Consider the following 19,606-nt stretch of genomic DNA (forward strand, 5'->3'; position numbering starts at 1 on the left):
GAATTTCAATGAGTATTACGCCATCAATAACCGAAACGTTAGCTAGTATATGCAATGATTGCGCTTCTTATAATTTGGAGAAGATCAAATACGAATTCGATTTCAAGCCATATTGCAGTAACGTTTCGTGAGTAATGAAATCATTTAGTAACTTGACTCTATTAAACGATTGGTTGAGTTTGAAAGATCATTTAGATCAGACGCATCCGAATCAGATCGAGTTGGGACAATGATATCAAGTTCAGAGGTATCGGAAACTTCGAAATCCCGTCTGGAATTTGTGAGATCCGGTGATTATACATTGACCGTAAGATTTTGGCGACCTGGAGAACAAGAGATTAAATTCGATGTCGATTGTAATCGCGCAGAGTGTCCCTTGCCTCCGGACGAGTCATTACTCTCGAGCTCAAATTGGGTAGAGTGGGAGAATATATCCAAGCGCTAGTGGGGAGATGCGAAACTGGAACTTGATTTTCTGTTTCTCGGAATCAGCAGCCTTTGTAATGATTTTATACTTTGATATGATGATACATGGTTTCATGCAGAATGATATACGAGTCGTGTGGCATGTTTTATTTGGATCTAATACACCTCTATGTGAAAGGATTTTCGATTTCTGCGAATATGAGACTTGACTTAGTGGATGTAGTAATGGGTGATACTGCTCTAAACTTACCGGCTGAACCGTCTGTAGGACTTATCAAAACTACATTAGGACCCCTGAGAACTACTAAACCGAGATTACGCGGTGGCATTGCGTTGTCTACAGATTCGAAGTTAGCATTTCTCCTTTCAAAAAGAATGAGCAAATAAAATAGAGAGAGAGTGGACTTCGGCGATGTGTGACGACATTTAAAGATAAGGATTCATCACTCACTCTCAAACTCTTCCACTACATCGTCCATTACTAGATTCATCAATTGATCGAAGCCTTTCAATATTCCGGTTACTGCAAGCAAGAAAGGTCAGCTACGTTACACCTAGCTCCCAAAATACAAAAAAGCCCCGATCTCCGTTGATTGTTCAAGCCGTATAAGTGAATAGACTCACCCTCTCTGCCTCCCATAAATTTCACTCTTACACTTGTATCTACATATTGAGCTAAATTCAATATCGACTCTCGTTTTTTTCTGTCGCCTGATTGTGCGTTGTTAGGTGCACCACCTCTTGAGCCTCCTCGGCCGCCCTATTCAAATGGAAAGGTCAGCACAAGAGCTTGTTGAGACGGTCCATTGTGTGATATTAGAGATAGAGGACATGAGACCTATCTACGCGTGAGGAAGATGCGGAAGAAGGTAATTTGGTACGATGAAAAGATTTCGAAAACTCACTCGTCCTGACATGCTGAGTTTGTGCTGGGATGAAGATGGACTGTTTGATAAAGATAGTTCGGAATCGCAAACTTAGCATAAATAACGGTAATCAATGTTGTTGAACTGAAATCTCTCGAGATGTTAAAGTGACATTATAAACTGGATTACTTGGTTATCAGGCACACTTACAGTTGATTATAAGGTGTGTCTGACATCGCCTCGCACCTTCCTACCACTCTCTTCAACCTATCTTACATATATACCATCTTAATGATCTCCCTCTCTCTACGGTTGACTATACAAAGATATCGAGCTCAGAAGAAGCAGTAGAAGATGTCCAAAGTAGATGTTTCTTTTCCTTGTGAGTCTCTTCGTCACAAGGCCAATGTAATCGAACATTAACTGATTATGATTTTGCGGTAGTGCTCAGCCAATTGAGCAAAGAACGAGCTGTATATGGTCTACGAAATGGAGATCATGAACGATATAGGTGAGCCAAGCTGGCCTTTGGAAGTATTATGGATCGAGGATCTGACTTGTACAACACTCACAGACGCCACTGCACCAACAAGATTCACAGATTGCGAACAACTACAAATCAAACTTGCGGTAAAGGCAAACAATACAAAGCTCCTCCTAAATTAGAGGTTGAGAATATCAAGGATGTTCGGTGAGCTCAGCTGGGTCACAAAGTAGAGCCCCAACAGCTAATTGATCTCAATAGTCATTTACAACTTCTTCTTTTCTCAGCTGAGAGAGCATTAGCCCATTCGCACGAATTCAAAGCTCAAAAAGCTAAGCCCAATCCCACATCTTCCCCTTATCAACTTAAAAAAGACCAAATCTCATGGTTAAGACGATCTCTTAAACTTTCTACCAACCTTTTTGAACTTGTCAACAATGCCCCTACTGACGATAAGGTCGATGGTGTCAAATTGAACGTAAGAACTAAAGTGGAAGTAACGATTTATCATTTATTAGTCAGATCAGAGTTATATTTCGAGAAAGCCAATTATGGTAATTGTCTTTATGACCTGATTGTGGTTCGAAAATTATTGAATATCCTCAATGAAAATTCCAAGAACTCATACGATGAAGCACTTAGTAATGAATTTATTGATCTTAACGAACCTTTAATTAGATATTGCGCTTATAAATTAGGAAGATCTGAATCACATGATATTCAAGGTATAGTCAATGATATTGAAGATAAAACTTTAGAAGAAGAATCTTTACCTGGCTTTATCTCACTTTCGTCAAATCTTAAAGAGGAATTATCAAATCAAATGGAAGTTGATAAAGCTAAACTTCAACCTTTTGTATTTGCTGAACAGAAAATCGAATTTAGAAATCCTGAATTAGTTAATGTTATAATCAAAGTTCAAGAAACTCTTAGTAAATTCGAAAGTAAGAGGAACAATAATAAGAATAGAAGTAAAAATGTTAGTATGAAAGGATGGGATAAAGTTTTGAGTGTCTTAGGAGAGGCTGAAGGTATTGCTAGAAAGTTGAAGGATGATCATGAGGTGAGTTCTTCCTTATCCGTGCTCGGCATCGATCTTCGTACCTTCGACCGACTGTATGCTAGATCAATCAGTACTGATGCAATCACTCATTTTAGGCTTCCGGCTCTTCGACTTCACTACGATCTACCCAAATTACCTCTTCCCTCAATCTTGCTCACGCGTATATAGTCCACCTACTCCTCTCTCACCGAATTAAACGGGATCTATCGCTTATCGATACTCTTCAATCTAATTTCTCCTCCTTCCTACCAGCCAATGTTGGAGACACTAAGATAAAAGGCGGTAAAACTAGAGTTGAAGAGGTCGTTAAAGGTTTAGGTGGAATCATCAAGCTTTTAGATACTGTTCTGCAGAGCTTGAGAGGTATTTCCGACTTGAGTATTGTACAGGAGAAAGAAGGTGTCAGAATTGGTGTAGAGGGTTTAGAAAATTACTATCACGCATTGAAGTATGTCCATTATTATATATGAAAGGTCATAGTGGTACACAAAGCTGACGAGATTGTTGTAGATGTTTCACTTTAGCTAGACTTCATTGTCTTCACCCAACCCCATCCTATTCATCCGCTGTAGCCTTATTACAAAAAGCTACTCCATCTATACATCAAGCGAAATCATCGTTAATCGACCCAATCACCCCAATTGAAGAAGAAATCCTACCAATTTCTTCAGAACAAATTGATAATTTAGAAGAAGATATCAAGGTACTAGATATAGGAGCTAAAAAAGGATTATTCTCTCAAAATATTGAGAAACCTGTATTCTTTGATATGGCATTTAATTATATTGATATACCATTTGATGAACTTGAAATTCTTAGTGGAAAGAAAGAGAAAACAACATCCACTGGTACAACTACTACTGTTGTTGAGAATTTGACTAGTGTAGGTAATAAAGCTGTTGAGGGAATTAAGAAATTAGGTAGAGAAACTAGGGAAACTACTCCTGCTGTTGAAATTAGACCTCCAGCTTCGACCACAAGGAATACCAAGCAACCTGCTAAGGAGGATGATGATGATGAAGAAGAGGATACAGAGGAAAGTCAAGAAAGAGGACAAGAAGGTAAAAAAGGTTGGTTAGGTGGTTGGTTCGGTAGAGGTAAATAAGAGAGATATAGGGTATAATTTGAATGCATGATCATCAAAGAGAATTATAAATGATATATTCAATGTTCAGTATGCGCCATATTAGCAAATGCGTGAATCAGATTCTGGTTTGGGCTTTGAGAAAAGAAGAGAGTCGTGTAAAATTGTCGAGGCTGGCAGAATAGACAGATGGAAGTTATAATAATAACCTAATCCCATTTGACCTACCGCAATACCGTATCAGCCATATTTCCTGATGAAAATCGCGAGTAATACCAAGGTTAAATGGAGTGAAGCAAAACAATACTCACTTCAGGATTTAACTTGAATTTATCGTATGATTCACGGTTGAAAAAGGATATTTCAGTTTCATTCTCTATGATCGTCGTTGCACAATGTCAGTTTAGAAGCTCGAGCCGACCGATAAAATACAAAGAGGGAGGAAGGATTCGTTGGAAGGTATGGTTAGGTATAGAAGAAATGAAGTAACATACGAGCTCCAATATCTTTCAGTATCTTTGAAGGGTCTAATATCCATTCGTCGTGATCCAGATTTATGATCAAATTCGTTGTCTAATAGGAAGATTAACCCCCAATACTGATCAGCTAAAGATCTCGCATATTTATGAATAGGAAATGAGGGTCACTCACCTTACTTCCATGAGCTAAGGTGTATAGTTTCATGGTATCTATTTTAATCAAATTAGCATTTTCATTCCGTTTATATACTTTTCATTTCATAGGATGACTAACCTAAAACTAAAGTTCGATATGGTTTATATCCTGATTGAGTTTTGATTTCTGAATGGAAACAAAATAACGCAACATCAGCAAAATATTCTCTTTATACTCCGAAATCCAATCAAATGGAGTTCTGAACATAGTAGAATTCCAAGTAAAGATAAATCTCGTTTAACGATCATAACCAATCCGACTGACCTTTTCTTACTAATTCCATCAAGTTGTCAACAGTCAATTCTTCTAAATTCAGATGTTTAACTACCATACTTTTTTGAGTTCTAAATTCGAATGATTTTATTATACGTATAGTTAAAGTAGCATCTGTTATTGGATTACGTTCTGTTGAAAGTATTTGATGATTTTCTTCATGTTGTGGATTCCATTCTGGTATTGACATTGTAAATTTGCTACAAAGTCAAATTGATTCACGAGCGAGAAAAAAGATAACGATATCGATTGGGTTGCAGGAATAATCAATGATTGTTTGAGGTAATTTATAGAAAGCGATTGACTGATATATTGACGAGTAAAGAATGATCAAAAGGTAATGGAAGATGTAAAGATAAATTTCGAAAACAAGTAACAGTTTGAACCGTGCCTTCAAATAACGTCACTTTGTCGATCAATATTCAAATATCACCCAATTTATGTCCTTTCATCGTCTGTTGTCACTCGCTATCTAATGGATGCATGATAAAGAGGGTAACATGCATACTAAAGGAAGTATTGAAGTCATTGTTATAAGATTCTTGAAAATGTTGCAGATGGACCCTTTTATAAGCAGACAAAACCTGTATCAACTCTTTTTCTTACCATCCTTTTTCCTATTTCAGAATTTATAACTTTCAAAAATGACTTTTCATTCACAAACCACAAATCACAAATCAAATTGAGCCTCATATCAAATTTGGGATAATATGATATTTTTTGGTTTGAAACAGTTAGAAGTTTTTCCCTAGATGAATTGTGAAATTTTCCACTTTATGAGGAATTATGAAATTTTTTGGTTGAAAATCCCATTTAATGTGCAATTGCAATATCATTTGTCTTCAATCCATTTATCCAGTCAATCCTTCAATTTGCCAATTGGACAATTTGTAATTTTTCAAAAACCTAAATGAAAGGAGGATGAAACCAGAATGACATCATACTTCCTTTGATCTAAGGACTTGAAATCGGCAAGAAATTGCATATATATAGTGGCATGTGTAGAAGTTATATTATCATCTAAATGCATCAATGGTGTGAAATTGTATCAAAAATGTGAAATTTGCATGCACTGTCTTGATACTGCATTATGTGGTTCCTGAATCAATGGAACTCTTTGGGGTCTTGAAAAGTTGAAATAGTTTCAAGGGATTCATGCATTTGTTTGTGTAATTTGAGTGGCTATGCATAGTTTTAAGTTGAAAAAGCTGAATAAATCATTGCATATTGTGAAACCTAAGTGTGTAAGCCCCCTCTTCAGGCACTGTTTTGCAAAAGAAAATGTGCAATGAATCAGGGTAAAATTGGCAATTTGGGGTTGAAATTCAGACTAGATGGTTCTATATAAAGTGGAGGTATAAAAACTTATAAAGCCAGATATCATTTTTGTCCTTTTTCTCTTTTTCCCACTTTTCACATCTATTTTCTGTTTCTCATTTCATTTTCTCACCATACATTCAACCTATCCTCCATATTACCTTATAAAAAAATCATTTAATACATTCTAAATCAAAGTAAATTTACTTTTCCATTGAAATAAAAATTGTTCATCTTGATGTGAGTAGTTATTTGATAAGACTTTGATTTTTTGAACCCTGATTATGTGTTCAACTTGCAAATCTGGACGCGCGCTGATTTCATCTAATGTCCTTTCAACCTGATACGCGTCGGTCTGAACCAAAATCAATTATCAAAAAAAATAAGTCAAGTCCCTTGTGAGGTCTTCTTGCAAAATGCCTTCTGCTAGACCATCAACCTCAAATGCCAATCAGACTGCCGCTGGTGCTCTGTCTGACGACTCGGATCTCGATGATTTTCTCGATGAGCTGAGTAGTGACAACGAAGATGTCAAGCCAAAGAAGAAAGGTCCGCCTAATGTTGCGGAAATCTTAAAAGGTCAAGTTGGAAAACCACATAATCTGACATTATCTTGTAAAAGTTTACATGGTGAGTGTCACTCTTGCCTCTGCTATGTGATTAAGGCTCATGACTTGCATGAATATAGATATGATTCACACTGGTAGAATTGACTTGGAAGCAGATTATCAGCGTGGTGTTGTCTGGACCGAAGCCAAAATGATCGGTTTGATCCAATCTTTATTCCTAGTAAGTCGTACAGATTTATCTCTTCCACTAAGCCCCATCCGCGTCTTTTCTGAAACGCCCACTACGTTCTATGGGCACTTCCGTTCGGATTCATAGCGAGACGGCCCTTACCCTGCATACAAGCTGATGAACCCTATGGTATAGAATTACTATGTTCCACCCATACTCTTCGCTGTTTCGAAAGACGAAGTCGGCGAAGAAACTCGCCTGTGTATCGATGGAAAGCAAAGATGTACATCAATCCAAAGATTCATGGACGGTCAAATACCCTTCATATCACCAAACACGAAAGTGAAATATTGGTACACTAAATTCGAGGGGCATAGGGGCAAACAATTACCGAAAAACTTGAAGGATCAATTTGATTTGATTCAGATGATGGCAGTGGACTACTACAATATGTCGGATGAACAACAAAGAGATGTCTTTCGTGAGTAAACTCTGATCGTCGCCGTTGTACAGTAGCTAAGCAGTACGATGTAGAGCGTGTACAGTTGGGTGTCCAATTATCTGCGGCCGAAAAACTTGCAGCCCATGCAGGACCTTGGACAACTTGGATCAATGAGCTTGAGAAGCGATATGTCGCTGCACCTGATACACTTGGAGATAAGGTAGTCACTTGGAATAAAGCCAGGGGTCGACCATTCCAAAACCTGCTGGGTTTCATCGTTATTGCTCGAGAGAGCACCCCATCCAAGATCTTCCTTCCTTCTGGTACAGCCATGAGGAATTTCGTACAACGAGCTGATCCTGTGAGTAATTAGACTCCTATATGCTTATACCCTTTGGCCTTCCTTTCTAACCACACGGACCATACTACAAGTGCTGATATATCGAATGTCTAGCCGGATAACGATTTCAAAATTCGTGCACAATTAGCCCTATCAATCTTCATCAATATTGCTTACAACTACCGCGAAGAAGCTTTCAATACCACTACGACCAGTGTTATAGCGCCAGTCGGTAAGTTTCCTTAATGCTGATTATGTCATTTAAATCCTGATAGCAGAGGAGAAGTCAAGCTGATAGTAGCCTAATTTAAAATAGAGTTCTGGTTCATTGGATATCTGATCTACAGTCGAATGGGCTTCCTTTCTGTCAGGTCCCTCGCCGAAGAAATCGGCAAAATGCGAGCAATGATCAGAAGACATGTACCTGGAAATGTATCCGCGAACGGTCTCGTGTTCAGTTTATTGTCCGACTTTGTTAGGGATATCCCCAAGAAACGAAAGAATGATGACCTCCCAGCTGCGGAGCAATACGAACAAGATGAGGACGTCGACCAAAGGGATGCAAGAGCTTTGAAAAGATCAAGACGAGCGGAAGATACAGATCCCACTTACAACGAGGACTGGACCGAAAGAACTATAAGTGGACCAGAAAAGGCCAATACCCGCGGAGCAGTTGGCAGCTCTTCCAATAGCTCGAATGATGGTCAACAAGCCAGACCTGCACCTGTCAATGTAGCTGCTGCTGCTAATGCAAGAACGATTGCTGGATTACCGACTCCAAGAACAAGTGGTACTACTCAACCTCAGGTTTATAACCAACAACCCGCGAACGGTCATGTGAGTTGTAATCGTTATTATTCTTCTGATGAGCTAACCTTACTACCTCTTCTCCGTTAGCTGCAACAATCACAACAGACAAATGGATTAGGTAATACGTCTCAACAATGGCGTGAATATACTCAAGATCGCGTTAAAGCTCTTAACGCTCAAGCTCTATCCCAATCACATCAAGTTTCTAATCAAGCTTATGGCAGATAAATTGCAGTGCTTGCTGGGGAAAGGCAGACAATTGTAAACAACCGACAACATTGCCTTTCACTTCATTGATTTGTGGGAGATGTCAATTTGTATATAAGAGAAAACAAGATACTTGGAGGGGAACACACATAGCTTGCGTATCTACTCATGACAATAGAGACCTCAAAAAGTAAATTTGATATTTAATTATCAATTCCAATCATGGATGTTTGTTGGTCCAGATCATTAATTATCACATATTATTGTATATAAACATGTATTTCTTTGATAAATTGAATTAGAGGTACAGAGAGAGTTATCGGATATTTTGCATAAGTTGCATAATCGCAATCGTATTAAAATTGATAGATGCATCCAAGTATGATCTTGAATAGGAAAAGGAAATTAAAAATGCTATGCAAAAACCCCAATGATATACAAATTACAGATTACAGATTACATAAAATTTTCGCTCCTATTGTTTTAAGATATTTCAACTGTATCTTTCCTCATTCTCATTGATCTTTCTTGAATCCAATATATTCATCTACTTTATCCATAAATTCAATTAAAACATTTTGTATTAAATTCACTTTACAAATTAAACTTTGATCTTTATCTAATTTCATTAAAGGTGGAATATTAATTATTTCTTTATCATTTGAATTGATTAAATTTTTTAAATGATAAGAAGAAGAAGAAGAAGAAGAAGAAGATTTAAGATTATTATAGATTTTAGGTATAATTTTATTTAAAGGTAATTCTGTAATTTGACCTATTATTTCAAAATCTAATTTTTTATCAGGACCTTTTGGTTTTAATGAAGATTGAATTAAATAATGTGATAATGCTGGAATTAAAATAATATCTAAAGCGTATCTAAAAATTTTCGGATTTTCATGAATTAATCATTAATAGATGACCTCGAATTATGAAATAAGATTCATTTAAATTGATAAAAACTCACCTTCTACCTTTATAATCTTTCATTATCCTATATGTCCTTATATCCAATACTATTAAATCCCATCCCCTCTCTTTTAATTTCTCAACCTGCTCAAAAAATGGTAAAGTGTTTTTCAATAATCCGAAAAATTCTCTTCCTACTGCTCCTTTTGGAATACCTTCCAACGGTGTAGCAGCTAATTCAGTTAATCGAGCACTTAGTAGAGAAGATAGTCTCTCATGCGGGTTGTCAATGTTTGTCGTATTTTCTGTGGAGGGTTTGGAAGGAATAGGAACATTATTTCTCGACAATGTGACTTGATAAGAGTCATCAACTGGCAGATAAGTGATTGAGGCTTCGTAATCACTCGAGTAGGACAAAGTCGCTGTGCGCAAATCGAAAGAGAGCATCTTGATGTCAGAAAATTCGGCATATTTGTTCAACCGGTTCACTAAGGGATCAGATAGTTTAAGCTAATGTACTGCTCAAAGCGGATTTTGGCGATACAACAAGATTGCGAGAAAAGGAGAATACGAGAGAGGCTTGACTCACCCTCTCCAGCTACCACGATGACCTTGCTTAATCTCTCCCATTGCTCTAGGAAAGCAGGTACACAACGTTCGATCTCTTTCGCCCTGAATTTGACTATCGAGGAAGTAGGATCAAAGGATATATCCTCCGAATGAGCTTGAGGTGTATTTATATCGCTCAAGCCGTTTGTCGAGGTTTGAGTCATAGACGATTGTTGACGTAAACGCACAATAGTCGACACCTTCGGAAGGAAGTCGTCAGTTAATCGCTTCCCAAAATGAATTAACACCTCTAACTAACTTCGCATTTTCCTCCAGTCCACCAATTCTCGATCTGCATACCAACTTTGGGCATAGCTACATCGACCGCGGCACCTCTTGTTCCATTTCTCAACAGATCTCGTACATCTACACAGATCGTAGGAATCATTCCTGCCAGTGCGGAAGAAGACCGCGTCACGTTTGGACCAGACTGCGTTGTAGGAGGATACTGAGCAGTAAAAGGAATATTGCGTTCTTTCAACTGATTTTCAATTATCGTCTGCGCGACTAGAGCACTACGGAGAAATAGGAGATCAATTACAGCCTCCCCGGAAAAGATGCCGGGCATATATGGCAGCAGCTGAACCTACTTGGAATAGATGTACAGATTCTTGAGATCTTTGTTGCCAATTTCGAATCTATACATATCAGAATGCTTAGTCGTCCGTGCTTACCCTTCAACCTGGTCGAAACGGAAAAACTCACAATGTCCCATTAAGCGTACCGTCCACTTCTTTACCCTTCTCCCTCGACTTCAGTCTCTCTAAATCAAGAGGGATCCTATCGCCAACAGCAGACTTCATGCCTACACCCATTCCAGTCTCACTAGGCACTTTAATGACCTTGAGCAGTTCGAACGCCAATCCAGCTTGAGTGACTTTAGCGACAAAGTAGTAAGTAGGAGCCGAGAGAATGGGAGTGAGAACCGTCGTAGCTGGATGCAGTTGAACCTTTGCAAGATCCTGTGAACGCAATGCTAATCGTCTGATAGGCTTCCAGCCCAACTGTCTCATTTGATCCTCCAAATTCTCCATCACAACCTGTGGCCAACGTCCCGTCAGCCTTCACCATATGTGCCGCGATGAAACCCAGACTTACAGCAACAGTCAATCTACCAATATCATCAACCAGTCTAGTCTTTCCATCATTGATACTTTTCATGGCCAATTCCACTCTCTCAGCTCTAACTTCATTGCCTATACTACCATCATCCTCGATTTCGATATGGCCATTATAAGCAGATACGCCAATGATCAAGCTCGATACATTTTGACGGGACGGTATGGGGATGCGAAGTGTAAGGGGACATGATGAGGTTGGGTCTTCGGATTCTTGTAAAGTAGGTTGGTTGAGTAATGAAAGAATGAACTTGGGTGATGAGATCAATGCTGATGCCTGTACTCGAGTGAGATGTGCAGCATGAGCTCGAGCGGAAGTCATAATGAGGTTTTCCATGTCCAATGAAGCTGGATCCTATATAATGACTGATCAGCTTCACGACTCTCCGTAGATTTATCAAACAGCGCAACAGCGGCATACTATCTGAAGTGAACCGCCGTCCATGACATCCCCCACTTTGAGACCACCACCTATCCCTAGTTCACCAACTTCCCATTTGACCCCTAGTCGCAGATTAAGGACTCTTTCATCCGACGTTACTTGACCAGATGCTACAAGTCCCATGAAAGCGGCCGATTCGTTTTGCGGAATATTGGCTTCGCTCAGCGAGACGCTAATCACACCTCCCACAAGGGGCGTACGAGAGGAACCACCACTTGAAACAAGGGTCGGTCTTTTACCCACTGCCGCTTGTTGTTGTTGAGGTATCACGGCCGGACGGGGGCGACTAATGCACTTAAGATCAGCAGCCGTATGAAATATCAGATGCATAGCCTAACAACACTCACATCCAATATTTAACCTTCAAAGTCTTTGTATCTCGGTCAATCTCCACTCGCAATTGATTTCGCCATTTCCCTTGACTAAGAGCCATAGCTTGAGTAAATAGTATTTCTAATTGGTATGACAGTGATAGATGTTCTGATTCATACAACAAGTCAGCTTGTTACCTGCAAATTGATGGTTGTACATGCACGCTTAGCTGTACTTACGGATGAAATTGTATATCCTCACAAGAGGAGCATCCATCACTTTGTCCTTCGCTTCTTCTTTTTCAACCTCCCCCAACGTCACTTGCGTTAGAGATTCTCCATCAGTAGCAGCAATTGCTTCTGATTCAAGTTGAGCTGATTGGGCTACGTGATTTGACCGCTTCTTCGTCGTGTCTGCTTGGCTGTCTTCCGCTTGGTCTACTCGCGGAGGCAATATTTCGAGATTCGCTAAATCCAATATACTCTGTCTCTCTTCTCCTGTGAACTTTTTTCCTCTCGATGCAGCATCGTCTTCCTCCAAGCGACTTGATTCACCCCCAGGGTCATTAACACCTCTTTCGCGATGCCGCCAAAGCCATTCCACCCCAGTCAACCACCATTTACTTTCTACACCAAAGCCAACAATTGACATTCTTATCCGCCAACCATGTTCCCCTCCGCCTATGAAGTACACTTGACCATCTCGTATTCCCTCAACGACCAAATCCGGCGGTATATAGTCTATACACCGCAGTCTATATTTGATTTGTCTATTTAGCTTTCTAAGTAGTGAGAGGATTGCCGAATTTGTGAGAGGTGGTTGTGGTTTGAAAGATTCTGTTATTGATGTGGGCAGACGCTGATATGTTCCAGTGGTCACAAGGGCGATGGCTGTGAGCAAGTCGGGATTGCGTTCTCTAATGGTATAGTAGAATGTGATTAGTATACATAATGCTCCCATTCGCCGATTGCTTTCGCGGCGGAATGTATTCCTATGAATATCTCGACTTACCTCAAAGATTCTACCAATTTTGTTACGTGTTGAAGATGAGCAACAGCATCATCATGTTGTTTATTCTGATGTTCCATGAATTGAGCTAATCTTCTAGAATCCGTAACTTTGCCTTTGATTAATACGTCTTCGTTATCTACACCAGTCGCTTGGGCTTTTCCTTTACCTTTGTTAGTGGATGATATTGACGCTGGGGAAGTGTCATCCCCGTTTGAATGAGGAGTAGGGAAGTTGTTAATCATTCCATTTTGGCCGTTTATATGACTTGGTAAATTTGTAGAAGATGAAGCGTAAGGATAGGAGGAGGGGACATCTACAGCTGATTTCCATCTTAGAACCGCTAAATATTTCAAAAGAGCTTGACGGGTAGTCGTAGCGTAATTAATTATATGTTTGGGTTTTTGTTTAGCTGACAATGGAGGTAATCTATTCCAATATATCAGCTTAAGTCATGGGTTTGTGAATTTCAACCTGAACGGGTAATTACATTTCAGCTAAAAGATATCTCAAGTCTCCATATCCTTTCCTTACTAGTCGGTCTAAAAGCGGACCTAGAGGTACATTTTCGCCCTCGAAATAAGGTGGTAATTCTTCTTCTATCTGTTCAGCCGTGGGCGTTGGATACGCAAACCATGGTTCGTTGCTCAGTTGAGGATTTCGAGGTTTCGTAAAAGGCTGAGTTGAGCTAGAAGCGTGATTTGGTAGATCTGAAATACCACTAATCCCGAAACCTGTCGACGAACTTGGAGCGGGACCGGCGGAAGAAGATGCCATTTTGCTTTATATTTGCCAAACCTTGCTATTGAAAGCGATAGCTACAGGCTATTAGTCATGGTGGGTTTGATCGATTAGGATGGAACCGGCCGCTATGAAGTACAGTCTTGTAAATATATACCAAATATGTGAGAAAAAGCAGCAGAATCAGAGATGTGTTATGTATACAATCGACACGAAACAGATATATGTACGGTCATTTAAACCTAGTAGGGCCTAATCAACTAGGCGCGTGAGTTGATGGTCCTTGCGGGGTGCCTTTTAGCTTTTCATCCGTTGATCGGTCTTGTCCGCTTTCACTGATGACCGAGATTATCGATGTCATCCAGCAGATGATTATTCGATATTTATCGTGCTTTCGTTATCAAACAGAGTCTGCTGAAATAGATCCGACGTCGACGGGCTTGAGCATCTCCACCGAATCGAGGAGATAGCAAGTTCCTCTTGAAATCTTGCGTTTTCTTCGTCTTCAGAAACCAATCGCCCCTCAAAGTAGCAAAATCGAAATTATGTCAGTTGAAACGCAATCGCTGCTCGACGTTTTAGAGCGTGCTCAAAAGCCCGATCGACTAGGAGGATTAGTCAAAGAGGCTTTGGTACTTATAGAGACTGTCCTAAGTAGGCTCGGGTGAGCTATTTATCAAATGAAAACGTCATTTCTCAATCAGCTAACAATTCTTCGAATTGTAGGGAAGAGTCCGTTGCCATGTCTTTCAACGGTGGAAAAGATTGTAGGTCAATACTCCTTGTCTTTGAAATACACGATAAAACTAGGATCTAATCATTCTGATTTCGAGTATTTAGGTACAGTACTTTTACATATTTACGCAGCGGTACTATTTGCAAGACATACTCAATCATGCCAAGCAACATTATTACCAAAACCTAATCATTTAATTGAAATTCCATCTTTACCTGAATCCTCTTCTTCTTCATCTCACGCCCAAACAAACTTCAAAACTTCAATAACGTCATCTGACAATTCTATCAATTCTCAATTTTCAAATAACGATTCACCTAATTCATCATCAAATGTAATTCATTATCAACCAGATTCTAATCTACCTTATCCACCTATTAAAAGTATATATATTACAGCACCAAATCCATTTTCAAAATTAGATGAATTCGTTTTAGATTGTATAAAATTATATAAATTAGATTTATATAGATTTGGAGGTGGAATGAAAAATGCTTTAGAAGAATGGTTAAATACAGAAGGTAAAGGATGTAAAAGTGTTTTAGTAGGAACAAGAAAAGGTGATCCAAATGATAGTGAGTTGAAAAAGAAAAATTTAGAGAAAAGAATAACAAAACTCAAAACTGATTATTTATTATTTTTCCTTGAAAATTTAATTCAAAAGATGTAAATATTTTAGCACCTACAGATCCAACATGGCCACAATTTTTAAGAGTTCATCCAATTTTACATTGGACATATCAAGATGTATGGGATTTTTTAAGGGAATTAAATGTACCTTATTGTTCATTATATGATGAAGGGTAAGTTATTATCATAATTTTTGGTAAATATTATGACTAATATAAATGAATGAATCATTTTAAAGATACACCTCATTAGGATCAACTACTAATACTTCACCTAATCCTTTATTAAAAAACCAAAATTCATCAAGCGGATGGGATCCAGCATATATGTGTAAGTCATTATTCATAATCATATTGTTGAATCATATCAACTTAATTATCGCTTTATCATCATTTAGTGAAAGATGCATCCCAAGAACGAGCGGGTAGACATTAATCATACGTTTTCATCTACAAGTACAAGAAATAGAAAATAGAGAAATACAAAATCATTTCATATATATTTTTATATATTTATATATATATATATAAATACCAAGCATACCAAATTAAACAGTTGTAAAAGTATAATTTGTATTATACCCAAAAAAGTGATCAAATAATAAATCACATTAAAATGCATAATACTCTTTCTATCTATACTTATGACATTGATATAACCTAAACACCGTATATGAAAATCACTTAAATGACCATAATGAAGAGAAGAATGATTGTAATTCAGACTAATTCAAAGCATGAAACCAAAAGTAACAAATTGAGAACCATCAAATCTAACAACTCTAACAAATCTAATTTCTCTTCTTTACCAAAATCATTGACCAAATTAATTCTTGATCAAAAGAAGTATATATATATATATACACACAAATAGAACCCAAACCCAAAAAATTATCTTCTAGAATCAAAGCTAGCTCTTCTATCTCCTCCAATTATAGCTCCTAACAAATTATTATTTCTTTTTTCATCTAAACTTGTTCTACCTTTTTCAATTCGATTATTATTACTTGTTGTTCTTCTCAATTCACTTGGACTCTCAGGAGTTTGGATTCCTTCTTGATTTTCATTTAAAGATAATTTATTTGTTGAATTAGTTAAATCATCTTCAGAAGCAGTTGAAGCTAATCTTTCTTTTGCATTAAGTGGTTTATCCCTTAATCCATTAGAAGATAATTTAGGAGTAGGAGTTTCAGGTGGATTATTTATAGTTGGGAAATATTCAGGTTGTTGTTGTTGTTGATGTTGTTGTAAAGTTTGAGCTATACTTCCAGGTGGACCTGCATTTGGATAAATTACTCCATTTCCATTAAGTATAGGGAAAGATTGAGTAGTTGGAGTTCCTAAAATTGCACTTCCTCCTTGATGTGGTGGTTGAGGGAAACGTATAGGAGCGCCAGGAGCAGAAAAAGGATTATAACCAAATGCGTTAGGCGATGTGACTGGTATACCAGGTGAGAAAGGTCCAAACTGATTAGATGAATTCATAAAGTGATGTAAAGGTGGAGTTTCGGGATACGCGGGTGCATTGAAGACAAATCCTGGCATCGAGGGCGTCATGGGAGGTAAACCTCTTGTCTGAAGAGGTGAGAGCGGGTTAGGCTCATTCATAGACATAGATGGGAAAGGAGGCATCGAGATTGGACCAGGGTGATGCAATTGTCGGAAGTTAGGTGTATGTTGGTGTAAACCTGGTGTCTGATTGGTGACACCGGTACCAGGTCTTCCAGGTGTCTGCTGCTGTAAAGAGGTATTCAGATTCCAAGGAAGCTTGGCTACGGGGGAATTCTCAGCCTTCTGCTCTGTATTATTTTGTTCACTCGTGTCCGAAGAAGCGAGACCGTCAGGGTGGATATCCTCTTTTTCGGCGGAAGACCCGGTAGACTCGAGGGATTGAGTAGGTGTTTGTGCTAAAGCCGAAGCTGAAGGTCTTACACCTGACGCAGAATTATCCGTTTGGAGAGCTTCAATTCGCGATTGGCGTTCGAGATGAGCTTGAATGCGATGACCCTGCACCTCACGTCTGTGGGAAAGTCAGCTAGTCGTCCTCGTCCTCGTCATTCAATTCCCAAAATTCAAGGTAGCTCACTCGTTAAACATCGTCACTGCTCTGGCAGCATCTTCTACAGAAGCGAAAAGGGCTGTGCCGAAACCTCTTGGTCGTCCACTGGCATCGGTAGCAACATCTGCACGGATGATAGTGCCGGCCGGTCTTAACAAGTCTTTGAGGTCTTGCCATTGTATAGACAATGGTAGCTGTCAGACCGGAATTAGCCAATGATGCGATCAAAAAATTCGAGAGACCCACATTTGATACAAAGATCACTCTGTCATGTAATGTTTCTGGTGGACCCAATCCCATACCTTGATGAGCGAGTCCTTCAAGCTGGGGCATCGGAGCAGTCTGCACTCTACCTGCGGCAGGTGGACTTGGACCGGTATCGACCCCATCTTTCAGTGATGGCTCAGCAGGAGCTAAATTTTGTTGAGATGGAGTGGGGGACACGACTGCTTTGATGCCCGTGAATGGTGGAGGCGGCAATGGGCCGAGACTACCTGGAGGAGGAGCTCTACCTGGAGATATCGTTTCATCTTGGTTGGAGTCTGATTTTGAAGCATTACCTGCTGAAGGTGCATGAGGGGACACACTTCGGGGTCCAGGCACAGCGATAGATTGATCAGGAGAGGTGGAGTGTGAAAAGGGTGTATGCGATTCTCCTCTTGAATGGCTTTGATTTTGGAGTGGGGTAGTTCCCGCTGACAAGGATCCTGCCAAAGGAGAAGCTGCTAATGGAGGATAAGGTTGACCACCTGTGTTCTGTACACTGATAGGAAGGGAGACTGAGGGGTACATAGGATGAGGGGTTTGTGATGGAGGTATTGGCGATGATCCGCATAAACCCATTGGTGGAGCAACTGGCGATGGTCCCAAACCTGGTATTGTAAACCCATGCGATCCCGTATGACCCGCTCCACCAGGAAAAGGTGGGCGACTGTGTCCTGGAGGCCAGCCATTCTGAGGAGTCAAGTGACCAGACATGGGATACGGAGGATGACCGCTTGAATGGTATGCAAAAACTCCTGGTCGGTGAGGATGAGGTACATGGTGAGTTTGAGGTTCATACTCGGGCGGCAGACGATCAGGTCGTACTTCAAGGGTACGTGTTTGCCAAGTGTATCCGTTGTAGCGATCTACACAAAAGATCAGATCATCATGAAGCAGGAGACGATATTGACATACCTATAGCTCGAGCAGCATCTTCTCTACTACCCATCAAAACCGTTCCATATCCTCTACTTCTATTATCTGGTCCCAGGCTAACATCTGCCCTTAATACGGTACCTGCTTTCCTGAACAGATCCTTGAGATCTTGCCAGCGTACTCGATATGGTAGCTACCAAGAGATAGTCTTAGCTTATCGAATCGGTTATCAAAACATACATTGACTTACATTCCCCACAAATAGGTTAACTCTGCCGTCCATTCCAACCGCCGAAGGTAAAAGATTGGTCATGAGGGGAGTAGCAGATCTATTGATATCTACAGGACCAACAACTGTCAGCATTAAAAGCTACAGTAGGTATGAGAGGAACGACTTACTTTCTGTGTATTCGGGCTGTACGGGTACAGGAGGAGGTGCATTCGCCATAGCAGCCGCAATTACAGCGTCAATTTCTGCTGAAGTCGGCGTACGCGATGATGAACGTAACATTTCGAGGTGAGGGGCGTGCATCTATGTTTGGAACAGTACGTTAGTCTTTACTTCATCACGATATCATATTTTCAATTCGAGAGTTTAGGTAGAATATAATATTTACTAAAGGTGATCTACCTCTTTCAGACCCATCCGCCGAACCGTCCAATATATCAGTTCGATGATCCACATCCAACATTTCTGGAGGTTCAAGTAATGAAGAGGACATCTTTAGAACAGACTTTCACTCTGATTGACTTGGTCGGAAGGGATTATTAAATGGTAAACCTTTGAGATTGGGAATGGGATTATGTGATATGAACGAGTAAGTGGTATACTTGAAAGGAGATTTATAATATCGAATGAAAGGATTTAATCTATTATGCTGTTAAATTTCAGCTTGACTTTCTTACACCTGCTGTAGTAGGGTAGTTACTATAATATAGAAGGTAGACGCTTACTATCCTTACTCATATACACCTAAATACCAAATTTCCATTTACATAAACATACCTAATTAACACATAAGATATACTACAAAATGACTGATATATATCTAATACTCCAAGGTCATAATTATTCCTCAAAGAGATATATCTATAATTATCAAAAATGTATGAAACCACTAATTGAACTACACTATGAAGCAGCAATGCGAAGTCGGAGCTATCGTTGTTGTTGAAAG

At 39.4% G+C, this 19,606-nt stretch overlaps 7 protein-coding genes across 7 annotated transcripts; 3 read left to right on the top strand and 4 right to left on the bottom strand.

Moving 5' to 3' along the window:
* Window positions 1-593: 593 nt before the first annotated feature.
* Window positions 594-1,343, bottom strand: I206_100846 (uncharacterized protein; the record flags this gene model as incomplete). The annotated part of the gene is made up of 5 exons (XM_019152260.1): window positions 594-616; window positions 677-763; window positions 878-949; window positions 1,051-1,186; window positions 1,332-1,343. The coding sequence occupies 5 exons, from the start codon at window positions 1,341-1,343 to the stop codon at window positions 594-596; spliced, it is 330 nt and encodes a 109-aa protein (XP_019014398.1).
* A 303-nt stretch (window positions 1,344-1,646) lies between these two features.
* I206_100847 (uncharacterized protein) lies at window positions 1,647-3,944 on the top strand (the record flags this gene model as incomplete). The annotated part of the gene is made up of 6 exons (XM_019152259.1): window positions 1,647-1,674; window positions 1,737-1,803; window positions 1,867-1,983; window positions 2,038-2,839; window positions 2,935-3,287; window positions 3,350-3,944. 6 exons carry the CDS (start codon window positions 1,647-1,649, stop codon window positions 3,942-3,944), a joined length of 1,962 nt encoding a protein of 653 aa, XP_019014397.1.
* A 188-nt stretch (window positions 3,945-4,132) lies between these two features.
* On the bottom strand, window positions 4,133-5,061 carry I206_100848 (uncharacterized protein; the record flags this gene model as incomplete). The annotated part of the gene is made up of 6 exons (XM_019152258.1): window positions 4,133-4,147; window positions 4,235-4,299; window positions 4,418-4,496; window positions 4,575-4,612; window positions 4,677-4,724; window positions 4,863-5,061. The coding sequence occupies 6 exons, from the start codon at window positions 5,059-5,061 to the stop codon at window positions 4,133-4,135; spliced, it is 444 nt and encodes a 147-aa protein (XP_019014396.1).
* A 1,543-nt stretch (window positions 5,062-6,604) lies between these two features.
* Window positions 6,605-8,746, top strand: I206_100849 (uncharacterized protein; the record flags this gene model as incomplete). The annotated part of the gene is made up of 7 exons (XM_019152257.1): window positions 6,605-6,818; window positions 6,877-6,977; window positions 7,122-7,407; window positions 7,461-7,729; window positions 7,823-7,940; window positions 8,025-8,545; window positions 8,606-8,746. The coding sequence occupies 7 exons, from the start codon at window positions 6,605-6,607 to the stop codon at window positions 8,744-8,746; spliced, it is 1,650 nt and encodes a 549-aa protein (XP_019014395.1).
* Window positions 8,747-9,240: 494 nt separating this feature from the next.
* Window positions 9,241-13,900, bottom strand: I206_100850 (uncharacterized protein; the record flags this gene model as incomplete). Its single annotated transcript, XM_070202284.1, has 12 exons — window positions 9,241-9,604; window positions 9,693-10,122; window positions 10,224-10,443; window positions 10,503-10,758; window positions 10,834-10,881; window positions 10,949-11,283; window positions 11,342-11,716; window positions 11,783-12,089; window positions 12,151-12,283; window positions 12,355-13,031; window positions 13,127-13,552; window positions 13,614-13,900. 12 exons carry the CDS (start codon window positions 13,898-13,900, stop codon window positions 9,241-9,243), a joined length of 3,858 nt encoding a protein of 1,285 aa, XP_070058385.1.
* Window positions 13,901-14,409: 509 nt separating this feature from the next.
* I206_100851 (uncharacterized protein) lies at window positions 14,410-15,665 on the top strand (the record flags this gene model as incomplete). The annotated part of the gene is made up of 6 exons (XM_019152255.1): window positions 14,410-14,528; window positions 14,591-14,631; window positions 14,705-15,175; window positions 15,265-15,403; window positions 15,469-15,560; window positions 15,628-15,665. 6 exons carry the CDS (start codon window positions 14,410-14,412, stop codon window positions 15,663-15,665), a joined length of 900 nt encoding a protein of 299 aa, XP_019014393.1.
* Window positions 15,666-16,120: 455 nt separating this feature from the next.
* Window positions 16,121-19,150, bottom strand: I206_100852 (uncharacterized protein; the record flags this gene model as incomplete). Its single annotated transcript, XM_019152254.1, has 7 exons — window positions 16,121-17,249; window positions 17,316-17,482; window positions 17,535-18,418; window positions 18,468-18,621; window positions 18,679-18,767; window positions 18,828-18,960; window positions 19,046-19,150. 7 exons carry the CDS (start codon window positions 19,148-19,150, stop codon window positions 16,121-16,123), a joined length of 2,661 nt encoding a protein of 886 aa, XP_019014392.1.
* Window positions 19,151-19,606: the final 456 nt, after the last annotated feature.

The sequence above is a fragment of the Kwoniella pini genome, chromosome 1 (assembly GCF_000512605.2).
Source record: "Kwoniella pini CBS 10737 chromosome 1, complete sequence".
Taxonomy (NCBI): domain Eukaryota; kingdom Fungi; phylum Basidiomycota; class Tremellomycetes; order Tremellales; family Cryptococcaceae; genus Kwoniella; species Kwoniella pini.